We start from the raw sequence: 25,101 nt of genomic DNA, 5'->3' as shown, positions 1-25,101 counted from the left end.
AGCTAACAGCCTCGGCAAACATGGCGGCGAGGGACACAGAACTCGGGCCCCGGAGTCCCGAGCCGGAATGCTCGTCTCCTCGCAAACAACCGCGACGAGCCGCGGACACCCTTTCCAGCTCGGCCATGGGAAACCTCGCTTGGGCCCGATCGGCCCCAATAAGGCCCAACAAGGCCCAATAAGGCCCAAATCGATCGGCGCCCCCGAAATCGCGAAAAACCTCGCCCACCCATTTCTCAGACTGCCGTCAGTGATTTCAAATGTCTATTATCACGTTTCCTTTGTCATTTATCCGCGGGACTCTGGGAATGACAGGGCGGCCAATCAATATGTTCCATGTTGAACGGTCTTTGGTTTAATATGATACAACAGAGCGGGCGGTCTGAAGGGAGGGGCCCGTATACATACATATCCACATATATAATATTTTATCTTCTATATCATCGGATCTGTCTATGTACAATGCATCTCTAAGTGACGTCGACATGGCGTGTCGTGCAAGGTGGGACAGGGAATCGCCTCTTGACCCCAAGGCTCGAAACTGGACCGGCCCTCGCACTGCCGCGAGTCGACTGATCTTCGAATATTTCCGAAGGCCCTGAAGAGCCGTTTAACCCTTCGTTAATTATCTCATTAGACGATGTGAAACGATCACCCGGTGTCGTGGTCCGCGTCGTGTCCTCACGGGTCAGGGCCCAGTCGACTCGCCACGGTGGAGGCGCCATTTCCTTCTCTCTTCGCGGGACGTCCCGAGACCCGATTCTCGAGTTCGTCCCATCAACTTTTCAAATTGACCATTCTCCTACGCGACATTCAAATGTTGAACGATGCACGCGACTTGCGACAATGGCGAAACGTTTTCATGCGGATCTATTGGTACGCCAACGAGAATCCGTATCAACTCGAGAATCGAGCCCCTGGGTCGTTGCAAACGCGCCAACGAGCGATCGCAGGAAGTGACAAATGACAATTGACAATTGACAATTTACAATTAACGCCGAGGGCGTCCATCCTCGCGGACGGATAGGTCGATCCGGTTATTAAATAGGAACATCGCGATCGGCGAGCGGGATCCACTCGCTGCTGCATTTTCCATTTTTTTCCGACATTTAACAACGGCAGACACCCACGTAAATGAAATTAAAAAGTAAGTAATAAAAAATGCGCGTAGTCAGTGATTAAGAATCAATGAAATTAATTCAAACCGGTGAAATGAAATCCGGTAAATTCGACCGAGTTTCGTTCATTTATCCCTAGGGAAGTGAATCGCGGGGGCGTCTGCCAATTTTGGGATAAAAATTAAAAAATCCAAAATCTAAAATTCTAGTTCTAAAATTCTAAAATTTTTAAATTCTAAAAATGACTAGTTCTCATGCTAGGTGAGCTGAACGAGAACGAGGGAAGAGGCGACGCGAGGTCCCTCTGTAAGGTCCAAAGAAATGATTAAAAAATAAAATTGTCAAAAATCCATGGGACGTTATCGGGGTAAAGTGCAGCAGCAAAGTGCATCCCCCGAAGACGCCATTAGCTCTTCGGGTTGATTTTGCGGGGTTTTCGTCGTCGCATCCCGAGGGGGGAGGCAATCCCCCCAGTGACGGCGTCAACGTATCCATTTTTCCTTTCCTTTTAAATATAGCTCGCGCGTGTGTGTAAAATCTTTACAAAAATAAAATAAATAATCTGAATAAATACGAATATAATATTATATAGTTAATTAATAAATATCGCATTATAGGAGAGAGATTGGGGGGGGTAGGGATCTCTCGAAAGATTCTCGTACGTTTCTTAAACAGGCGACGTGCGTGTACCTCCTCGCACCCTCGAGCCCCCCTTCGCCCCCGATAATTTCGGGGGCGGGAGGGGGGCGAATACTGCGTAATTTTCACCTAGATTCTCGTTCACCGGGGTCGTCTGGTACCCCGAGAAAAATTCTCGTTCACGTACGACAACGCGTCGTGACGTCTTCTCCTCTTCAGGGGCTCTGCCTTCTGCGTCTCTCTTCTCTAACTCTCGGCGGGAAAGCTCGCCGATTTTCACTCTCTCACTCGCTCCTACATACACGCGCCCTCCGGTTCTCTCTCTATCTATTTCCATAGTTCGCGTATAAAATGACGGGGGGAAATAAAAAGTACAGACGGTTCCCCAGGACGTGGCACTTTCCGGGACGTGGGGACCTGGAGGTGACCAGGGGTGCAACTAGGACGAGGGTGGAGGGTAATTCGGGATCATTCCCCAGACAGTAACCTCGAAGTCCAAGTGGGCCATTGGGAGGTGCGGAATGGGCCTCGGATCCCCCCCCCCATCGATCGAAATATCGCTGATTATTGATCGATGGAAGGAACGATCGATCCCACTCCACCTGTCATCGAAGAACTCGCTCCTCTTCCCTGTTCCCGGATTCTAATCAACATCGTGCGATATAGTTCGGTGTTCATCGTCAACGCGACCTAGGGTCGTCGCCATCCTCCCCGTCCCTCGTCCTTAGAAGCCACATCCTGGGAGGGAACCTCAAAGGAGGTCTTCAAGGTCCATCCAGCGACGAGCGAAATCCTGGTCCGGGTCTTCCAAGTCGAGGGAAGATATCAAAATGATCAGAGACCAAGGACCTACCCCAATTCCGCTCGTCCCTGGGCTCGTCCTTCCTCCGGGATTCTTATCTCGACTCGCACTCGTCGGGAAAATGTTGAGAAAGTGGGAAAGTCGAGAGAGAGAAAGGGGGAAATTAAAAGGTCCTATCGATAGGATAAAGGACGACGAAGCACGACTAATCCGAGTACGGCATGCAGAGCGTCCGTCGCAGCTCCGAAGATACCGGGGTGTGTTCGTGCGATCCTGAGTCAGGTGCACTGTGTCCTGGTGCACTCAGAGTCCCGCTGCATCCCGTCCCGGCCGCGTCCTGGACCGCGGGCGTCCAGGAGCCTGCACTATACGTCGGCCAGGTGGGTTCCAACCAGTGGGGGTCGGTCCACTAGGTCTCGGTCCTCTTCCAGGCAGGGGTCCCGTCCTGGACGCGGGTCCTCCAGGGTGTCCTCAACGTCCACTTCCCACGTCGATCTCGCTCCTCCTCCTTGACGGTGCATCGGGTGCATCGGGTGCACCGGGGTGCACCTGGGCCGCGGGAAGTGGTCGCGGCCGCAGGTGCGGAAATTGGGCGGCGAAAGCCTGCGGCAGGTGTGGGGCTCCTCGGCGAACGACTCTCTTCCTCGCGCTGCTCCCCGAATCTGTGGGCCCTCGGCCCCCCTCCGTCAACCCCCCTTCCGGACGGCGTCGGCTCCTCGACGGACGCGTCTCCGGGGGGTCGCCTCCTGGGGGATGGCCCTTGGGGCTTATTTTTCCTCAGGCTAGGAGGGCCTCCAGTCGGGGCTCCGGCTTCCTCAGGTGGGCGAGTCGTCGCCTGGTTGTCCTGCGCCGGCTTCCGCCTTGCCGCCCTCAGGACTCCAGGCCTCGGCGCAGGTGCTCGAACACCTGCACTACGTACTCCAGACCGTTCATGTAGTCCCGGAAGATCAGCCAGTCTCGCAGGTTCCGGTAGGTCGCGGACTCCGACATCGCCCGGTACTCGCTGGACATCGCGTCCCGGGTCACGTCGGGCCGCGGCGTCACCCCACGCTCCACCAGGGCGACCTGCAGCTCGCAGAGCACCTGCAACGAGAGGCGAAAGGACTTCGCTTTATTTCGAATCGCCCGCTCGATGGCACCTACGGTGGGGGAAACGTACTCACAGAATCTTGCGATTCAATTTCACACCCGCGTTACCTCGGGAGCAAAATTGATAACGCGATATCAAATATGATTTTAAGGGGATGTCAAGGTAGCATTTCAGGGGTCAATCGTTCGTGAAACTTTTCTTCGAACTGGGTGTTCATGAAATTTCATTTCTAATCAAAGGCGCAATTGTAGAAAATTACAGAATTCATTTCATCGAGCTGTCGGAAAGGCGTTATTAAATTGTATTTTTTTTCCCCAGGGTGCATGCTCAACCGGTCGAACGTTAACCCTTTACGTCATGTACTCCGAGTACAATTTACCCTCAGTGGTATAAAATGAATTAAAAAAATCGAAATCGAAGGAAGACCGGGGTCGCGGTCGACCGAACCTCGAATCGGCCGGCGAGAGTTGCACTTCTCTCGGAGCGGCGATAAAGTCGGGCTTTTTGTCGCGGGGCGACAAGCCGCTTTACGTAAAGCAGTCGTAAACCCGGCAAAACGTTCTTTATTGCGCGCCCGCGCGCCAACTCATAATTCAGGCTAATTGTTGACCGGCAGTGCATTGTGAAAGTCGGTCCGGATTCTTTTTTCCCTCGGCCCTTTTTCTCCCCGAACCGATCGGCCTCTCCTCGGGCGACGAGGAGTCGCGAAATGGAGGCCGGGATCATCCCAGGGGTTGAATTTCCGATCCTGATCGCTTACCGTTCGCAGCTTGAACTCGGTGTCCTTGAACTGCTTGCGAAACTCGAGGCGATGGTCCTCCTGGTCCCAGACGATCTGTTCCAGGCCCACCGCGTACCTCTGCATGTACTCGTACGCGTCCAACAGCGCCGTGTCGAGCTGAAAGGACAATTGACTCGTGAGACATCAAACAAGTCGAATTTAATTTGGCAATTTTTTCACCCCAGGAGAAAAATCCACTTTATAATCACATCTAAGGAAACGTGACAAGACCTATCGCGACTGCAGAGAAACTGACCTCGACAACCGATCGGCGCAAGCGATGGGGATTTTGCATCGAGGTAAAAAAATCCCACGTGGTGAGAATTCAAGTATCGACGGCACGTGTTGGGTAATTTTTAAAAATATGTACGAAATGTTGAATTTAACGAAAAGTCCTACTTCGCGTTAAAAATGTCATTGGGGAATGAAGAAATCGGGCGCAAGGTGGAGGGAAGGTAGAAGAAGGTTTTTTGACCGAGTCTCGGTACCAACCTCCAACTTGCCGAGGAACTCCTTGTCCAGCTGTTCGCCGAGCTGCTTGGGAATCTCCTTAGGACCCGGCAACCAGTCGTAGTGGTTGTCCTTCCACGTCGAGTGCAGATCGGCAAAGTCAATGTTAAACGTCCGCTTGATCTGCAACAGGAGGTAAAAACGGGGCCTATGATTTAGACGTCGACTCCTGAGGAGTCCCGAATATCCTTCCCACGGTCCCTCGTCCACGGCCAGGACCTTTCCCCCGTCTTGGTCCCGTTTTGACCATCTTGAGACCTCCCTAAAAAAGTCCCAGTCTGTCCAGCACAGAGAAAAAAAATGCCCCATTGCCCCTACGAGCTGTGAGATAATTATATACCATCGGGAAAAAAATAAATAAAATGTCAACGTGACTAGAAAATTCTGATATTGTTCTTCTAGAAATATCCTACACTATTGATCGGGAAAAATCTAATGATTTAGAAAATTGTACCCGATCGACTTTTCCCAGAGAGACTCCTTCCGACCCTGAAGAGTCGCCTCGGCTCGATTTCGCGATTTCGACCTCGTAGTGACTCATTAGAACCCATTTCCTATATACGGTCTATGTACATTCGGCTTGTCAACTTTTCTGGGAAGCTCTGCTCCCGTTCCTGGTAAAGAGGCGCCCACGTGACCACGGTGTTCCCGAAAAGTCACCATGCGTGGTAAAGAGCTCCGAACTCCCCTCGCTTACTCACTCCCCGAGGAGTACCGGGAACCAGATCGTGGTTTAGTCGGAATCCTGGATCGAATCTCGCCACTACGACCCGGCTAATCGGTGACTAAACGACCCTGAAGAGGCGTGGGAGTCGCGATTCGCGGGAATCGCGCGCTACGCCAAAACCACGTGGTCGCGGGATGACAGCTGTCAAACGGGGCTCCCTATCATGTGCACCGAGAAAAAGAAATATTTCATCCTATGGTGCCAAAGAAATATTTCATTCAATGGTACCAAAGAAGGATTTAATTATAACAATTTAACGATACATCGAGGGGAGAAAAGAGTCGTTAAAGAATCCGAGGTTTAATTTCGAATCGAAAAATCAGGGAGAGCTAATCGGGGCCTTAGGCCCCGAAAAGGGGCCCCCCCGATACCTTCGATTCTCGAGAGGCTGAGAAAGGGAAGGTATCAACTTTGTGTAGCCGAAAAGTGGGCATAGGGCCCACGTTGCGTCACGTCCGGCCCAAACTCCGCGGCCGAACGAAATCCGAGCGAGGGGCCTGAAAGGGAACCGCCCGGGTAATTAAAGGCGACTTTACGATAATTTCCCGTCACCGGGGCCCGCCTAATAAATACATCAGTTCGGTCCCCATGGGACCCCGCGTTTTATGGGGCCCCCCTCATTCGTAGATTCTAATCGCGGGCCGATTTCCGCGTGCGACTCCGCCGCACCTCCCGGAGATTTCTCGCGAGAGAAGAACCGCAAAAGCGAGGCGAGGGGCCCGAAAGAGAAAATCGAGGGAAAGTTCAAAAAAAAATGGGGGGGGGCGAGAAAAAATCGGAAAAGGATCCCGCGAGGACTCTCCGCCTCTCCGGTCGTCCTGCGCCTGGGGAAAAAAAAAAAAAAAGAGAGAGCGCGAAGGAGCAGGATTGTCGCTAACAACCACTGGCGACGACGGACGAATCGCGGCTCGGCTCTTTTGTGCCTCGTAAAAAGATCTCTCGGCGGCCGCGCCGAGGCCTGGAATAATCGTAAAACTGGACTGAAAACCGGCAGGAAGTAGGCTGGAGTCGGCGGACCCGTCAAAATCAATTAGGCTCTCCCCTCCCCCCGGGTCTCTCCTCCTCGTCCCATTGGTCGCTCTCCACCGGTTATTAGAAGTTATAAAAATTCGGTACAACGGCCTCGGTGAGAGATCGCCGCTGCCTCGGCGTCTCTTTCTCTCTCTTTCTCTCTCTCGGTGCGTTCTCAAAAATTCACGGGAAACGACGAAACGTAACCTTTGCGACGTTCGGTATACGTTCGGTATACGTGGTACCGACACTTTTCTGGCGTCCTAGAACGTCCGGCAAAAGGTCGCGAAATGTCGGACCGGCACGGATACCGGACGGACACTGGACGTACGCGTGCAAATCGACCTCTACCGAGCGGAACCCGTAGTGCGTATCCGGTCTGCGTTTTAGTACGTCAAAAAATTCCCAGGAATTGCGAAACGCAACCTTTTCGACGTTCGGTATCCGTTCGGTATCCGTGGTACCGACATTTTCCCGGCGTCCTGGGACCTCCGGCAAAAGAGGTACGGGGCAAATGGTCGCGAAACGTCGGACCGGCACGGATACCGGACGGACACTGGACGTACGTGTGTAAATCGACCTTTAGCGAGCGGTACCGAGCGGGGCCCGTCGTGCGTATCCGGTCTGCGTTTTAGTATGCAGGCGGGGAAGCCGGCCGCGCGCGGCCGCCGGAATGGCGGCGGGGCGGCCGGAGGCGGCAGCTTCCGATTCTGATTTATTGGAATCCCCGACTTCCGATATTTTACGATTCCGTCACGTAGCCGGGGCCGCGGCCGGGCGTCGCGGCGCCCTCGACGCCGGGGCGCGCTCTCGCGCGCAGGCGCGCCTCCGCGCGTGCCGGAACTCGCGCGTCACGCCCCTCTCGAGGAAGACACGTTTCGTCAGCGCCGAAGACGCGAGTCGGCCGAGTCGAGCGAGTCGGCGATTCGGACGGAAACGGGGAAACCGCATCGAAATCGGCGAGATCGAGGATCCCACCCCGGGAAGAGAAAGAAAAAAGGTCCATACAACCGAAGGATGATTTCCTTCGTTCAAGGAATAATTTCTTTTTAACCCCGATAAACTGGAATTAATTTCGAGGAGCCCAAATTTCCTTCGAAGTCGTGACAATTCCTGGGTAGAAACCAAAGGATCGTTTTGTCAGGTCGCCTGCTAGACGTCGCGTCGCCGCGTCGTCGCGTCGCCGGTGTCCCTGGTCCAGTAGACCGCGCGTCGCCACCGGATGATATTATAATTCATTATCCAGGTGGTCGCAGGTGTGCCCACCGCTGTCCACCCCCCATCGATCAAACTTCCCGACTCTTCGGGATTTTTTTTCCCAATTTTTCCGAATTTTTGCCCAAATTTTCTATTTTTTTCCTCCACCTCGAGGAGGCCCCCGTTCACCTCGCATCGCTCGCACTCGCCTCGAAGTCGATTCCAAGCGGATATCGAGTTCGGCGCTGACTCCGACAACATCGGGATCGAGTGTCACGGCGATGATGTAACGAGTGCGGAGAACGCTTAGGTCCGCCCTATCCCGGGGGCTGGTCTCTCCTCCAGGAGAGGAGAGGACCATGGGGGTCGGAAATCGTGGAAATGTATCGACTTTCGGCGGATAAATTAATTCCGGACGCCGCGACGCGTGGCGCCCTGCGGTCGAGCCTGGAGAAGTTGGATCTCGACCGCAGCCCTTCATGGGGCCCCCTTGACGCCCTGGATTTTTTACGGACCCCTCTGAGTATCCTGGATCTCTCTACCTCCCGCTTCGCATTTGGATCGATTTCTGCCTATCAAAAAGGTGGAGGGGGCATGTTTTTATCAGCTCTTATCGGGCGAGAAGTTCAAACCTTGGATTAACCACGTTAGGGATTACTCTTCCCGGAGAGGTTAGCTAAAATCCGCGGAGCAACCTGGAAGACTCGGGTCCGATCCGTATCGATCGGCCGGAATACCCTGGGCCTATCGGCGGCGCATCAGACGATCGATTATCGATTCGCGGGGCGTCGCGTCGATCTGTCGAGTCGGTCCCATAGCCGATATGAACCGGCGATTAGCGAGCGTGTGTCCGAGAAAGTCGACCTCACGCCGTTGGAAGACGTCACCGACTTCCGGTGGAGGGAGGTCGACCCCGGAGAGGGAACACATTAATCCGGACCCGGGAAAATTCGGAAATTAACGGAATACGGAGGGAAATCGAGAAATCCAGGAATTCGGACGTCCAGCTATCCAGGAATTGCACGCCTGCCAACTCCGAGATCGACATTCCGAGAGGAACGGCGAGCCTCTTCGCGCGACGACCGATGTCCGTCTCACCGGAAGTACAGCCATAACTGCCTTCCGCCCGAGTACCTCCCCCCACCCGCCGACGCCCCTCTACCCGCCCACGCTAGTAATTATCGTTTCATTGACGAGCATTGATCCGTGAGTTCGACTATCGAGCCCGCTACGACGCCCCTCCGTGCCTCGCAACCGGGCCATCTTGTCTCTCCCCTCGACTTTTCCACGGATAATTGAGAAAAATCTGAATTAACTTTTTAATCAATTCTAATAAAGATCCAAGAATAGAGGTTAGGTCGATTGACTTTGTATTTGAAAAAAGAAAAAAGAAAAAAGAAAAAAAGAGATACACCGTGCATCGAGACATGATTTCTGGAGCAAATCGAGGAACTCCGTCGCGTCTTTCGGCGTTCCTTTTGGAAATGACCCGTTTGCCCGAGTTCGGGGACCGCTGATAAGTGGAGCGTTTGTTCCGTGCGGAGAGCGGTATTAATCGCCGAAGAGTCGGGAAGCGGAATTTAGCCGTGGACGGGGAGGGGCCCGATCGATCGATCGATCGACTTTGCATATTACGGCCGATACTCACGTAATCGTCGCGAAAGAGCTGGGCGTGCATCAGCGCCGTCTTCGCCTGGACGACGACCTGCGTGAGGAGCTGCTCGTCCCTCAGCTGGACCACGTCCAGGTCGCCGTCGAAGTCCTCGGCGGCAAGGCCGCAGGGGTTCACCCACTTCGGGGGTGAACTGAGTCGTCTGTCCTCGAGCGTCATCGTCGGGGCGCCGCGCACCGACACAACCAGCAATGTCACCAGGAGACTGCCTAGCCCTGGAAGAGAAATAAAAACAAATTCTTCGTTAATTCGCAAATCAACATTAAAGAAGGAAGAAAGAAACAAGGAGAGTAACGGAGAACCATGGAACAGGAATATTGGAAAAAAAAAAAGAAAATCGGCCGGAGGAATACATTGGCTGAAAAGTGCATTGGCCGAAAAAATGCATTCTTCGAAAGAAATGCACTAATCGTAGAAATGCAATAACCGAAAAAAATGCACTAATCGAAGAAATGCACTGATAAAAGAATGCACTGATTGAAAGAATGGCATATGCATCTTGGCTTCGAGATAAGCAAAAACAAGAAGAAGACACGGAGAAAGAGGGAAAGAGGAATGGTGTCTTCGGCGACCTCTTCCGGGCCCAAAGGAGGGCGAAAAACCGCTGCGGAGCCGTTTTCCTCCGAAACGGAGCGGAACCCCCGATCACGGGGAGCCGATCTTATGATCATCCGGCAGTTTGGCTCCCGTTTGCGCATTCGGTCCACCGGTCGTCGCATTATTTCGGGAGTTACGAGCCTTGATGAGGGGCCACGGCCGAGCGACAACCGCGAGCGGCGATTCCGCGCCGGGTCGGTCGCAGCCGGACGACGAGGGCTGCGCGCGGCATCTCCGGACACGCAAGGCTATTTCCTTCGCGTCCTTTATTTCCTTATCTCGACTTCGCTTTGATCCTCACCTCCTTTTGGACTTAAAATTAGGACCTTAAAATGGACGATAACAGGATATCAAAAATCACGGAATCAACAGTCTCCGACTGTTCTCTCGCTGCCAGTCCAGAATTTAACCCTTTCAGTGCCAAACAGCGGAGTGTCGCTTAGGTACGATTTTTTTGGTTGACGGGGAAAGGGTTAAGGATTCACAAAAATTAATGAGATAAATCCAATTAATTGTAAGACGAGTCCTCGATGAAGCAAGGAGAGCTGGCAGGGGTAGCCGCGGAAGTCGGGGAAGTGCCGCCCACGAATTTACGGAGAGTGCGTCGAGAGGCACGTGCTCTCCGGAGATGAGCATCGCGACGGAGGTGGCAGAGCCGAGACGTCGCGACGCCTTTGCGCATATTAAGAGAGAGCAGTTACTCTTGAGGCGTCCGTCGATGTCGCGACGGAAGGCTGGGAGGAGCTCGTACTTTAATCTAAGGTATCGACACGAGGAGAGGTTCGCTAAAATTGGCTGGCAAAAAGAAAAAGTCTGACAGCCTGTAAAAGAAAAAAAAAAGAAGAGAAAAAAATCGCTACCGATCAAGCTAGGCGTCCATTGACATTTGTTCTCCCGACATAGACCCCCAGGATTCACGGTTGCCGAGACGCCTCGACTCGTCGCCTCCCTTTTTCGTTATGGGCTTTCTTATCAGAGTGATTATTTCCGTCGCGTGAAAAAAAAAAGAAAAAAAAAGTGGGAATTGTACCTTCCATCGCGATCGATTTCACTAACGAGGGGAGCTGCTCGCCCGAGCGGAAGAAAAACCTCCCTTCGAGTTATTCCTAAAAGCTCCTTGACGGCCTCCTGGTGAATCCGAGTCCTCCCCCGAATTGGTAATCGCCAAATTCGGCCCTGCTCTAATTCGGGGCACTATGTGCACTTTTAGTGGACCTACACCTTGACCAGGGCCAAGATCGATTTTCTTCATCGCCGGTCCGAATGGGCGACTATCTCCGAGACTTTTCCAAAATAGTCCCCAGGGGATGAGGATTTTATTTCTACGGTGCGCAATTTACCTGGGACAATTGTGCACATATGGTGCATATGATGCACCAATTGCACGCACGGTGCACGGTGCATATGGTGCGCCAATTCTGATACGCGGGGAACTTGAAAGATTAGGGAACGCGATTCGACCCCCTGCGTCGTCGCCGACCTACCCCACGGATCCGCGCGGCTCGCCGACGTCGCGGCGCTTCGTCGACGGCGGTCGCGGCGTTCCAGCGAAATTCCTGGGAACCCTTGGCCAGCGGTAAAAAAGTAAGTTGCGCCGCAAGCCGCGTCCGCAAGAAGACCGCCGGGAAAAATGCAGTAATGGTGCACTGTCCTCGCATTGCTCCGCGACAATTATACCCCATTATACCCTCCCCCGTCCGCCCCCTCCGCGTCCGGACCGTCCTCCGCGAATCGCGTTGCGGTAGGTCGCGGCTCGAGCGTACCGCGCGCTCGCCGATTTATTATAGGCCGCTACCGATCCCGCTCCTATCATCTTATCAAGCCCGTCACCTTCCGTCCCCCGATACTCTCGCTCAACCTCCACGAAGCCACAAAATTATGAACGACCATAAATATGGAGAAATTAATGTCCCTCGATTTTTTTTATCTCCAAGGAAAGCTCCAAATCTTGTTCGCAAAAATTACAAACAAGGATTTGGCAAACCTTACTCGACTATCACGAAGAGCAACGGAATTATCAACGACGTTAAATGTGGAGAAATTAATCTCGCTAATTTTTTAATTTTTTAATTTTCAAGGAAAATTCGAAATCTCTTTCATTGAGAATTCTCAAGAGAAGTAATTACATAAGGACGTGAAAAGGGGTGGAAGAGAATTCCCGGCGTCGAGTCGGAGGTGCAACCACCTGTTGCTCAAAGAGGTGTCCCGAGAGGGAGGGTCCTATCAATGAAAGGGTTAAAAAGTTAACTTTTAATGACGCCTCCCAAGAGGTACATCAAAGGGGAGGGTTAAGTTAATTTCGCGCCTCGATGTGTGAAGTCGATTAAAGGACCAGAAGTGGGGAGAAGGGGGTGACTTCCGACCGAAATTAATCCGGCGAGAGCGCCAGTCGGGCCGCGATCGTTAAAAATCCCGTCGAAGTAAGTCGGCAGCAATTAGTTCGAGTACAGCGTGTGCCGTTACGGTGTAGTAAATCAAGGTACCTCGTTACTCCGGTAATACACCTCGCGCTTACCGCGTCAGCGCGAGAAGTGGCTCTTTGAAGCGGCGCTCCGGGCGGTGAGGAGGCTCTCCTCTCGTATTTCCGGAAGAAAAATCCCAAAAAATTCATGCTACCCCCAAATACATCCCCAGACCCGAGGAAAATATTTCCGATCTCTAGATAACAGGGGGGGGAGGGGGGAAAGATGCAAAATGAAAAATTGAGGGAATTCATCGAAGCAGCGCTGGGGGTTAAAGAGGCCCTCGTTTATCCGAGAGAAAAATCCCGAAAAAATTCAGGGAACTCAAAATCGCGTCCACAAATCCCGAGAAAATCTTTCCGGACTCCAGAAGAAGAGGGGACGAATCCAAAACCCAAAATTGTAGGTCGAAAAATCGAAATCCCAGAGTTAACGCGCCGAGCGCTCGTTTATCGGCGGGAAACGCTCCAAGGTGCGGAATTTCACTCGCAGGTCGTAATCCGAATTGGCGCCGATTTACGAGTAATTGTTAGTCGATTAAAGCCCGACCGGCGACTCGATAATGCCCAGGGATTTCGGATATCGGGATCCAATTAGAGGTCGGTCGGCGATTTCGAACACGGGTGCCATTCCACGACTTCTCCTGAGGAGAAGTCGTGGCAGAATTTCGGAAATCGACAATCCCCGATCGACCGTTCGCGGAATTTCAGGGCCCTTTCTGCAACCGGCGGACATTTTCTTTTTTCCGATCCAATCGCCGGGATTTTTCTCCTCGTTAACGCTTCCCCGAAGGCCTTCCGCATTAACTCAGAGGGAGCCGACAAATGTCGACGACACGATCGGAATTAGCACGACAAGGTGACGTTCGAGCGAAGATTAATGAAGCTAAGGAGCGTTCCCGTTGACGGGCGTCATTGGCATTGACAGCGATTCCCACCGAGTCGAAATCGCCATACTTTTCCCGCCTCCACCCTAGAAGATCGGGGATCAAGGTGCGATAAAAGCGCCCCTCCTCGGTTTCTCAATTACCCTATTTTCCCAACCCCGGAGTCAATCTTCTACTTTATAAAAATCACCCCCAAAGAAACGCGGCCAAATCCGAGATCATCCCCCCACGAACTAAATCGCTCCTACATCACCCCAGCGCAACCTATTCGAGAGATTCTCAAGTGTCAGCCCGTAAGTTCGAAACCGTACATAGGGGGTTCTTTGGCAAAGTGGGTTTTTTCCGCGATAACTCGCTCTTTGGGGCGACAAAGCCTGTCGTCTCCACCATAGCGAGTCCATCGACGCGATAACCCTCCCGTCGTCCCGAGGGGTCCTCCTTCGATCCTCGTAACGAGTCCTTTGGCTCGAACCTAAATACGTAACCGAGGAGGCGGCGAGGGTGGGTAGCGGCGTCGCGTCGACTTACTGAGCCACGTGTTGCTGTTGCTGCATGCGGCGATGCCCCTGATGCCGGAGACGGGGCTCCGTCTCGCGAGGGTAGGATCACAGCCGGTGACCGCGACGAAGTCGGTCCTGCGGTTGCGCGCGCAGGTCTGGGTCCTGGGTGCGGGGGCGGGGGCGGGGCCGGCGGATCGGTCGGGCCTCCTTTCGGAGACGCGGTGGTGCGCGGTGGTGCGCTGGTCCCGCGCAAGAATGGCCTCCATGGTCACGAGTGGGTCCTCGCTCCGGCCGGCCATCCCGGCGGTCGGGGGTCGAGGTCGTCGCTGGTCACTGGGTCACCGCACCACCTCGTCGGCGAGGTCCGAGCACGTGGCCGATCCACTTGTCACTGGTCCCGGCACACCGCGGAGCGGCCTTATATACCCCGCGGCGAGGGTGCCCCTCGTGCCGGTAGCCGCGGAGGAGGTCGCGGGTCTCCTCCTCGCGATGCGGGTTCCTCCCGATGCGCGATGCGACCCTCGGAGGTCGTTCCCGGCCGAGTGTCAGAAGGTGACTGAGGACGGGGTGCGAGCGCCCGCGTGGTGCCGCGGCCCGCTCTCTCCCTCTCTCTCCCGCTCGCCGTGAACGGCCTAGCTCTTTCCTCGTCGCGCCGGTTACGCGCCGGCCGAGAGCGCCTCGCGGAAGGAACGGAGAGGTGGAAGGTGGACTCTCTTCCGTCCGTCTCCCGTGCGCTCGGAGCGACTGTGTGTACGGTACTAGGCGCTCGCCCGAGCGGTGCCTATATACGATTGTAAGAGCCGACGAGAAGCACGTGGCCCGCACCCCGCTTTGGCCCCACCCCGGCCCGCACCCCTCTCTGCCGCGCCGACACCCCCCCGAGACGGCCCATTCATAACTCCTGGCCGCGTACGCGCGCCCCACCCCGCCCCACCCCCCACGCCTCTTCCGGGAAACGCGATACAAGGACCATTGGACAGGTCGGGGTCCGCGCGGCTTTTCTCCCCCCTCACCTGGACGCGACTTAGAGATTTTCAGATTTTTCCCCACCTCCTCTCGAGCGGGATCCTCCTCCGCGATTTGACCCTCCGAAAGCTCGGAGGAGGGGTACTCCTGGAACGAGAGAGGATACCGCCGGTGGAAACGATATCACTCCGCGGAAAATCTTGGACAACTCGTGCGTTTGATAACGCACGTTCTTGGTACCCGCTTTTCTCTCATATCTCGCTACTCTCGCGCGGGGAAACTCGAATTTTCCACCCTGGCGAAAGCTACGAGATCCCGAGGGATCTCTCGGATTTATCGCTTTCCCTGGATCCGATTTAGGATATCTCATTCTCTGGAGTCCTTGTCAATTTTCTCTCGTCCTTAGAACTGGACACATCCTGGCTAGAAAAATCAAGGGACACGCCGAGCCGGTGACGTAGCTCGAGACGGTTCATTGCTGAATCATTACGTCAATGTTTTATAAGGCGCTTCCTCGCGACACGTGCAAGTCACCGCGAGGCTCCGCAATCCCTTCGGGACAAATGTGAAAATCATCGAAAATCATCGAGATCATAAAAAATCATCGAAAATCATCGAGATCATAAAAAATCATCGAAAATCATGTAAATTCGTAGGAACTCATCGTAATCACGGATAATCATCCAGAGTCATCGAAAAATCCCGTTTGTCCCTTAAGATGGAATCGTGGGGGCGCTTATCGCGACCTCTTATCAGGGCGAACCAGTGCTCCGAAATCCGCGAAATGAGTCAAATCGCTTCCGGATTCGGCGCTTCCCCGGAAGACGTGCGGGTTTCCTGCGGAAAGTGCCGCGGCGCCGTCGAGTAATGACTTCACTCGATGAATCTGCGGTAACCGATTATTATCCGCGGTGCAACGAGGAGTGACGTCACGTGACGCACGCGATGCGCACTCCCGTTCGCGCAGTGCTAGATTTCCACTCGAGAGAGAGGATGGAGATTCGGGGGAGAGAGAGAGAAAAGGAAGAGGTCCTTTCGGCGAATCGAGGCGCCGATCCGACCCCGAGGAAGTTTCCCAAGGAGGTTTCCACCGGAGGAAATCTCCCGGAGGGCTCCGGATGGACCATCTTCCCCCCCCCCCTTCCCTACTTTTCATCCCCACTCGCTGACCAACCCCCTCCAACGGGACCATTTTTCCCCACCGAGGTGACCATGATGACGTATCCTTTCACCGTCGCCCACCTTCGGAGACGACGCGATGACGGCGACGATGTGACGACACGATCTCCTCTCCCGACTTCCGGGCGTAACTGTATCGGAAATCCGAGAATTTGACGGTCGGGGAGCAGATTGCACGCGAAAATGCGTGCGTGGGAAGATACACGCGTGGGATGTGGTATTTCGAATTCCGGAGGATCGTCATCAAAATTAATTCGTCCAGAAATTCATCTCCTTTAAGTGCTTACATAGACGCGTACTAAATTTCTAACACATGTTATAGATTTTATTTGAAATTATGTTGCAAAATTAGTATAGCATTTGTGAACCGAACTTCCGTGAAAAGTGTTGTAAAAATCAGGGAATTTTTTTTAACCGTGTGGGAAGGAATTCGATAGGAATGTCCTGTGGATTGCGTCGTCACGTCGATGTCGAAATCGAAACCCACGTGACTCGATCTCGGGTTTTTGGGTTTCCGTGTCACGAAGTTCCGGATTCGCCGGTCTTGACACGTTAGCGATCCCAGGAAGGATCCCGGTTTCCGGAACTTCCGGGCATTCTGGAACACGCCTACGATCGCTTCCCTCTCCTCCAGGAGGTCTCAGAAGGAGAGGTGGGAGAGGAGAAAAAAAGAGAGAGAAACCAAAGACGGGGTTCACGGATGGTGCCGTAGCGTTTTCGTGATGATCACACTGTTAAACAAAATTACCCGAATTTTATAACATTTTTGATGGAAGTTTTATTCAGACATTTCTCATTTTATAACACAGTTTCAAATAAAATATATAACAGGTGTTATAAATTTAGTACACACGTGTGTAGTAAAATGATTTTAATAAGAGTATTAATTTTATATTACGTGCATTATAATTTTATAACAATTTTAGAAGGGCGCGAAGGGCCCTTTTGGCGCTAATTCAGGAGTAAGAGCTTATCCATTGTGATGTGACTACCTCCAGCTTGGATTTTTCTGTACAGCCCAGATATTGTATATTGACGGCCGGGTTCGTCCTAGTAGATCCATAAATCTCGAGAGATCTCGCTCTAAATTTTTTCCAAGGAAATGATTATATCCCCACTAAGTGGTAGGGATCCGATTAACTCTTCGTGAACGCACCGACCGATTTTGCGGGCCCTTTGAGTCAGGCTAATCCCGTGTCAACCCCTTCCCAGGATTAACCGAGGTTTAAACGGTTTGGGGGAGTGTTTGGCATTCGGTTTGCATGGCGGCTTCCTGTGGCGAAACCTTCTTATCACTTGATAAGGCCTCGGTGATGAAGTTACTCTAAGCAAGTCGCGGTCGAATTGCAGAATTCGGGGGTGAGGGCCAAAGTGTAATTGGTAAGTCACGTTTACACGGTCGCACCGACGAAGGGATCACGGTAAAGTACCGCTTTAATTGGCCCACGACATTTTTTCCGGAATCGGATTTCGAGGATTATGCAGCTTGGACGAGTTCAGGTGCGCCGGCACAATTATTCCTGGATTCGGGGAAAAAGTGCATTGCTCAATTCGGGAATAGGTGCGGACCCAGTATTTCCTCAGGTACCCTGGGGAAGTACGCGTGCCCCGGTGCATTTCCGGGAAGCTCCTCGCACTTTCGTCAGGGAAGTTTCGGGACGCAGACGAGGAACCGACGAGGCCCATTCACGAGGACTCGGACCTCCTTGTTCCCTGGTTCATTGATAAAGTCCTCCAGGTAGGCTGGGAAGTACCAGAGGACGAGATTTCATCGAACGTTTTCACCCCTTTGTGGGGAAATTTTCAATCTAGTGCATCGACGGATTAGGAGGGAGGTACAGGTTCACAGGTGCATCTCGTAAGTAGCGACTTCCGCTGAGAGTCATTCATAAAGTATTCCATGTTCATTGGGAAAGTACGCACGGCCATTCACGCGGTCGTGCGTATTTTACAATTAGAACTTTCCCCGGTGAGACGTGTCACGAAGAAAAAATTCCAGGATTTTCGACGTCTAAAGGTTGCCAGGAATTTCGATGTCTTGAAGTTGCCAAGAATTTCGACGTCCAAGGGTTGCCAGGAATTTCGACGTCCGGAAGTTGCCAGGAATTTCGACGTCCGGAAGTTGCCAGGAACTTCGACGGCCAGAAGTTGCCGGGAATTTCGACGGCGGGAATTTGCCAGGAATCTTGTCGGCTCGAAGACGACACAAGTGCAGGCACTCGTGGCAGAAATCCTCTCGATTAAGTCGGGAGATAAATCGCGGGATGGAAATATGAATTTGTCATTTTAACACGAGACACTGGACGACGTTTGGAGCGCCGCGAGAAGTTGCGAGCTTACGTGCGCGGCGATCGTCCGTGATTATCCCGCTAATGAGGATGTCGAAGTTTCATAATTTCTCGAACGTCTAGCATTCGTCTACCGGGGACGTCGCTTTTAAGATTGGCCTTTAAATTCCTCCCAGAGAGACGGCGAGAACGTCATCCTGTAATAACTCGAGGTCGAGCACGGTTAGAACAAAAGTCGGTTGGGAAAAAATGTATCTATTTTTTCCCATTTGACAAACGATTGCCAGAAAATTTTATCCTAAATTTCCTCCGATGATTTTACATTTTCCTCTCCATTTACGGCGTTTAGAGAGGCTTAGATGTCATTGAGAATTTTCATGCCACGACGGACTCGCGATGATACGTGACGACCGTCACGATCATCGTCTAGGCGCTCTTCAAGGTAGGAGAAAATCGTTATCACCGAATTAAGGTGATATGAAAGGGTCATTCTATATAAATATATATATATATATATATAAACATAATCGATAAATCTGTGCAGTTTTAACTCAGGCGTATATGCGGTATACAGGTCGATTTAACTGCACCGATCACAAGTCGATTACGATTCGGCGTTAAGAAACCATAATTCGGGAATGTCAAGTTCACGCGACAGGTAGTTCCTTCTTTGAGACGTCGGGGTAAAATGATAAAGAAAAGGCGACAAAAAAAGGGACTCGTCGCGACTGACGTCAGACGCACGTGCTCGCGCACTTTCCGCGCGGTATCGCGGCTTAAACGATGACGAGCGGAACGCGCGCAAAACGCGAGAGCGTCTTAAACGCCTCGTCATCGGTTGAAAAATGAGCGGCGAATTGGTGAGTCAATTCCCTCCCGAGAATCCCGGGAGTTTTCCCGCGAAATCTGCGGAACTGGGGCGGCGATCCTCGCCTATTATCGCGCTATCATCAGGTTATGCAAATCGCGAGAGACGTTACCACCTGATCCGTCAGCTTGTCAGACCGGTCTGCGGGGATCCCCGACGGATTTAAAATCCCCCACCTGGCTGGAATCGACGATTTCTCGCTTATCAAATCCGACCACGTGGAAACCTACCACGTGTCGGGAAAACACGACGGGGTTATTCACCTAGTAAATCATGAATTTCAATTATCGTAATCTCTCGGGGATTCGTGAACATAAATCCCTGAGAAATATTGATATTAAAGCCGAGCTTGTCATCGAATCGCACCGTTTATCATTTTAAATCGAAGTTAATCGGTTCTCGAGGAGGCAAATCATTTTCCCTGATTTTCAAGTGAGATACCCCGGGAAATCAAAGGCGATTGGTACTTAAATAATTGGTAAATAAATATATAAATTTATTCGTTCCTATATCACCGGCGACGTCGAACGCGATGGTGACTTCAATGCGGGGGAATTTCAGTTCCATGTTCCCGTATCTCCGGAAAAGGCCGAATCGGGTCCTTGGGGGCCTCGAAAGTTGCTAAACATCGCGTTAATCTCTCGACTTCCGGATTAAAGTCGGATTAAACTCGGGTTTAACAGTTTTGCGACCTGCCCGGCCCGACCTGGCATTAAGCGCCTCCCGGAGAGAAGAGCGACTCGGTCGCCCTGGACACAGGCCGGCCTCTAATGGAGGCGCTAATCTTTATTCCGAATACGCGCCCGGTCTTTCCCGCCGCCATAAGTACGGCCGGACTTCTCATTTAACAAGGGCCCGAGACAATGAGGAACCAAACACCGAGCCCTGCCCATGCGAGGCGGCTTAAACGCGCTAACGAGTACTCGCGAATTCTCCGCAGGTGCCCGAGGTGCACCTGGAGGCGTCTCATGGATAAGTACTTATCCCATTGACGAATCCAGTTATTTCGATAATGAGTGCGTCGATAGACGACGGATAGGGGGATTTAAGATATCCGGGCCCGAAAGTGGGAGCTGGAAAATCGGCAACTCCAGCCGGCGGTCAAAGGGTATAATTAAATCATTTCAACAATAGGCAGCCAATTGTCGGAAGTACACCGATCGATAAATCTAGGCTTCTTCTAGGCTCGGACTTGGAGCGACGGAGAGGTCCTAGACAATTTCTGGAAGGTTGAAAAATTGATAAGCGGAATCTACGGCGGAGGGATCGCCGATGCCATTTTGGCAGGGACAACCGGTCGGCGGTCGGGCCTCCGAAAAACGGCCTTTATGGCGGCCAAAGTGGAAAAGGGGCGGGAGTCATTTCGCGAGGGGTAATTATCGATGTGTGGTCCGAGATCGGTGGACAAGAAGCGGATAGAGACATCGGGCACATTCCTAAGTGCCGGCATGCGGTCCAGGGCCCGAGGAGGCTGGGTGCTCCTCTCCGCATAAGATTTCGACCACCCAGGGTATGGCCGCGACGCGCATAACCGATCGCGAGCGGCCAATCCGCCCAGAAAAACCGCCCCCGAAAAACGTCGACCAGTTCCGGATGCTCCCGGGAATCTTCCTTCTTTCGAGAGATTCGCTCGCGGGGAACGCGGAAACGCCTGCTTTTGGTCCCTCCATGGTCCCTCGTGGTCCCTCATGGTCCTCCATGGTCCTGCGTGATCCTCCTTAGGTGGTCCTCCCATATCCCCCGAATTCCCAGGGGATGGTCCCCCATAGGCAACAAAATGGCGGCCGCGACCTGCATTCGTTGCACCTTTCTCGACCCCTCTTTAATTTGTTTATAGCTATTTTCAACAAATTTTATAAGAATTGAAATTTCCCGAGTTTCAGGACCTACCTTAGGGTCGCCTTATTCATGTGATGACATTTGAAAGAAATTGGCCCAATTCGAAGAAATGTTTCATGAACTATTGACCCCTAAGATGCCACTTTAACATCCCCTTAAAACGATTTGGAATAAATTCGAGCCCGTCGACGCTTGAGGGGAAGGCTCGAAATCTCGTACTTCGGGATGCTGCGCAGCCTCATCTTGACGCATCTAGATGCATTTCGATGCATTTCGATGCATTTCGACCAGGGATAACCTAACTCCGACCATCACCCACGAGCTTACCCAGACGCGGCATCAACGAAGTTGCTCCGGATTTTCTGAGCCTCTCTCAGCAATCCGGAAGACTTCTTCCAGCCATCCGTTCTTGTCCCTCGTCCCCAGATCTCCGAAATCTGCACCCTGGACCCTCCAACCCTGCATCCGATTTTCCGCCAATTTTTTACGGTCTCCTTAACGGGGAAGACGAGTCGCGAGACCTCGACGACGTCGACGGAAGACTTCCCTACGTGCCATCTGATCTGATTTTTTGATCCATCTCGGTCTTCGAAATTGTGAGGAATAGACAACCCGACCACCGTGACAGGCGATCCGACACGACAGATCGAATCGGATGACAATTGACGACTTGCACCCAGAGGTCTCCCTGATTAACGCGCGAACCGATAGTTCTTAATGAGAAGGTTCATGAAAATTAATCCCTGGGGACCATAAATTTTCGGAGGAAAAAGTTCATAAAAATCCATGAGGTTCTATAAAGATCGTCGTGAAGATTAGGACGGAGGATAAACTCCGGGGATTGAGAAGAAACTTCGTATGTTTGTATAAAGTGGCCTGGGGTTTTTGGGCTCAATGATTTATGAATGAAAAATATGGAAAAATTGATACGAGGTGGGCGAAAATCGGACTCACGGGCGCCATCTCCTGGTGAGCTGGATCGGCAGTCCTCACGCAACGAATCCCAGGCCATAAAACGTGTCCGAGTCACGGTCACGATCACGACCACGTCCAACCATCTTACCGCTGGTGCCCTTCGAAGTAACTCACTCGGCCCCACGTGCGCAGATGCGCGAATCGCGAGCATAAGTCCGACATCCGGTCTTCCCGGTGTCCGGCGAGAATTTCACCTCGCGGAATTTTCAAATGAATAAAAGGACTTGAATTTCAATTTAAAAAGATCGACAGCCGAATCCTTAGGCGCGACAGGATCGCTTCTGAAAGCCGCTTCGATACCTCGACGAGTTCTCCGATCGAGCCTCGACACGGCTCGAGGAAAACAAACACGCCGTCCTATTATCACTCCCGATCAGACGTAATCGTTTAGGCTAGGTCGAGTGGTGGGGGACATTACCTCCAGGCGGATTATATCCGACTTTCATGAGGATCGAATTGCGGCGACGCGGAAATTCGCCGCGGAATTTAAGATCCTCCGTATCCTTCCGACCGAGCGTCCTTCGAGACTCACGGGGGAAATTGATTTGGAATTTAATTTCCCTAGGAATGATTACAGACCGATGGTTTAATTCCAAGGGATTCAGGAATTCATTCAATGAATTTCCGAATTGGGCCCTCCCTCTCTTGGCGCTTATTTTCGGTAATAATAATTTCTATTATAAATACGGAGTCACTTTTCCAAGCGTGCCGAGATGTAACCATGGTTGGATATCCTTTCCTCGATTTTATGAATATTTCTGTGTATAGGAAATTTTATTAAAAAATCTAGAATCGCGGGTTAGGTCGGGATCATCCTTCGAAGTCACTTTCGCACTCTCGAGGACGCGCGCGTTTTTTGGGCGAATTCTTTTTGCGGATTTTTCGAAAATCCCCGAGCGACTCGAGACGTCTCATGGACCAGCTGGAGATGCTGGGCACTGGTTCGCATCAGGCCGGCTCTCCTGCTTAATTTAGCCTCGAGTGGTCCATGCAGCAGACGGAGATGCACCTCGTGGTACCCGAGTTGCATCCGAGTTGCACCTCGTGGCCAAAGGCCGGAACCTCCGTTTAGAGTTCGCGCATGATTCATTTCGGCCGACTCTTTGCAGGTTGCTTAGTGTATTTTTAGCGAGTGATCGCCGACACGAGCGGGGAAAGCTCGTCTCGTATATATTAGATCATCTCGCAGGCTTGGCGTAATCGTTCGAACCTTCTGTCACCAAAGGCCAGACACATCCAACCTCTCCGCACCCTCGCGATGACGTTAACCCGGGAACAATGCCGCGGAATCTGGAGCACACCTGCGACACCTGAGGATTCCCCCTAAAATGATGCTGAATTGTCGCCCCTTCCTCGAGAACTTTTTCCCTCATTAATTGGATGCCCTCGGAAGGGATGAATTTCATTCCAGGAGGTTTTCGGGATTTATCGACACCTGTAGATTAGCTTAAAAAATTATGTAGAATTGTCACCCCTCTCTCGGGAATTTTTTTCCTTCGTCAATTGCATGGAAATGCAATCGGGACGGATAAATTTCATTCCAGGAGGTTTTCGGAAACGCGATGAGTCCCCGGAAGTGACTTTCTGCATATACGGGAGTAATTTGAAAATTGATACAACCAGATGGATCCAAGAATCGGAGCGATTCGCGACTCCGCGAAAATTACGCGCTCGGGAGAAATGTCGCCAGCTCGACGCATGTTCCGATCGACGGAATAATTGCACGATCGGCCATCGCTTTCCTGGATTTTTCCCGGTTATCGCGGCCGACTCTGCTTATATTCCGCGAAACTTAGCTCGACAGGATTAGCTCCAAGGAAAGGAATTGTCCCTATCGGTGAAAAGCCGCTCCAACGTGTGGAAATAAATCTTAATCCTGAGAAATTTCGACTGACATATTGGGCTGAGTCTGCAGGGGTCAAGTGGCCGCGGTTTCCGGGGGTCAGAAGAGACTCAGCCTGGTGTCTGAATGATATCCTCATTTCGCGATTCCATTCCAGGAATGTCAAATGATCCCGAGGAATCGTTAGGTCGTCTGCTTCCCGTTGGGACACTTACTCGTTGCGCGTCCGAAAACGGATCGACTCTCGTTATCGCCGAATTATTCAATTAATTGCCACTTTGCGAAATCGCTAGATCCTAGAGATCTAAATCTGCATGTGACGGACGCCTAAATATCCAACTTCGAAATTGGATAAAGGGAATTGAATGAAAATGATAATTTAATCGATGATAAAAATTGCAGACGCGGCGCACGTGGAGCTCCGCGTAACAGAAGACTCGTAAGGAGTACGTAAGGATAATTCTCTTTCTTTTTCTATTTTTCTTCAATCATTTTTCTTTTTTTTCCTTTTTCGAGTCGCCTAAGCATCGCTCCATTGTGCAGCGGGATTATGCATCTTGCAGGAGAGCTACATCCGACATCAAGGCGAGCGACTCGTAATCGAAACATTATTAGCCGTCTGCCAGTGCGGCCGCATAAGTGCCATTGTCGGCGAGAGTGACAATAAATGCCGAGTGGGATCTTTTGTTTTTTTTTTTCTCCACGTGGACGATTTTCGACCCCGGAATCTGGCCCGGGAAAATACCGACGTCCCTGGTAGCATAGAATAATTTCTAAATATTTCTTAGTAATCGTAATTCGACTTATCTGGAGAAATGTCAGATGAGAAAATGTCTCTTACCTTATGAAAAGCGAAGAAAGATCCTGCCTCCGGCCGCCACCTGGAAAGGTATAAATCACACTCTTTAATATTTGCATATGCTTATGATAATTCTTTGGTCATAACTCGAGCATAACTTTGCAAAATTCGATATCGATCTTATCAGTCAAGTACGTGTACATGAGAGCACGAGAAAGTCAAGGCTAGAGAGATGACTTAATTTCTTCGGACATTCAAATTCACGGGAACGGCCGATTAATAAAATGGGAAAAAATCGGGAAAGATCACTGAATTTGATTGTTAAAATTTCGCAACATTTTTCCTTCGCCTT

General features: G+C 51.8%; 1 protein-coding gene across 3 annotated transcripts; it reads right to left on the bottom strand.

The window, feature by feature from the left end:
- Positions 1-411: 411 nt before the first annotated feature.
- Positions 412-22,346, bottom strand: LOC105700377. Of its 3 annotated transcripts, none has more exons than XM_012426176.1 (5): positions 22,087-22,346; positions 9,524-9,762; positions 4,923-5,063; positions 4,410-4,547; positions 412-3,663 (listed from the first exon to the last, which is right to left on the bottom strand). In XM_012426176.1, exons 1-5 carry the CDS (start codon positions 22,256-22,258, stop codon positions 3,430-3,432), a joined length of 924 nt encoding a protein of 307 aa, XP_012281599.1. In that variant the 5' UTR covers positions 22,259-22,346; the 3' UTR covers positions 412-3,429. The 3 variants fall into 3 exon arrangements, with proteins under 3 accessions (XP_012281599.1, XP_012281596.1, XP_012281598.1); XM_012426173.2 differs by lacking the exon at positions 22,087-22,346 and adding an exon at positions 14,021-15,131; XM_012426175.2 differs by lacking the exon at positions 22,087-22,346 and adding an exon at positions 14,021-15,131 and having other exon boundaries at positions 412-3,642.
- Between the last annotated feature and the right edge of the window lie 2,755 nt (positions 22,347-25,101).

This window comes from Orussus abietinus, unplaced genomic scaffold (assembly GCF_000612105.2).
Source record: "Orussus abietinus isolate OABI.00-Male unplaced genomic scaffold, Oabi_2.0 scaffold18, whole genome shotgun sequence".
Taxonomy (NCBI): Eukaryota; Metazoa; Arthropoda; class Insecta; order Hymenoptera; family Orussidae; genus Orussus; species Orussus abietinus.
This window is presented reverse-complemented; position numbering and strand designations above follow the sequence as displayed.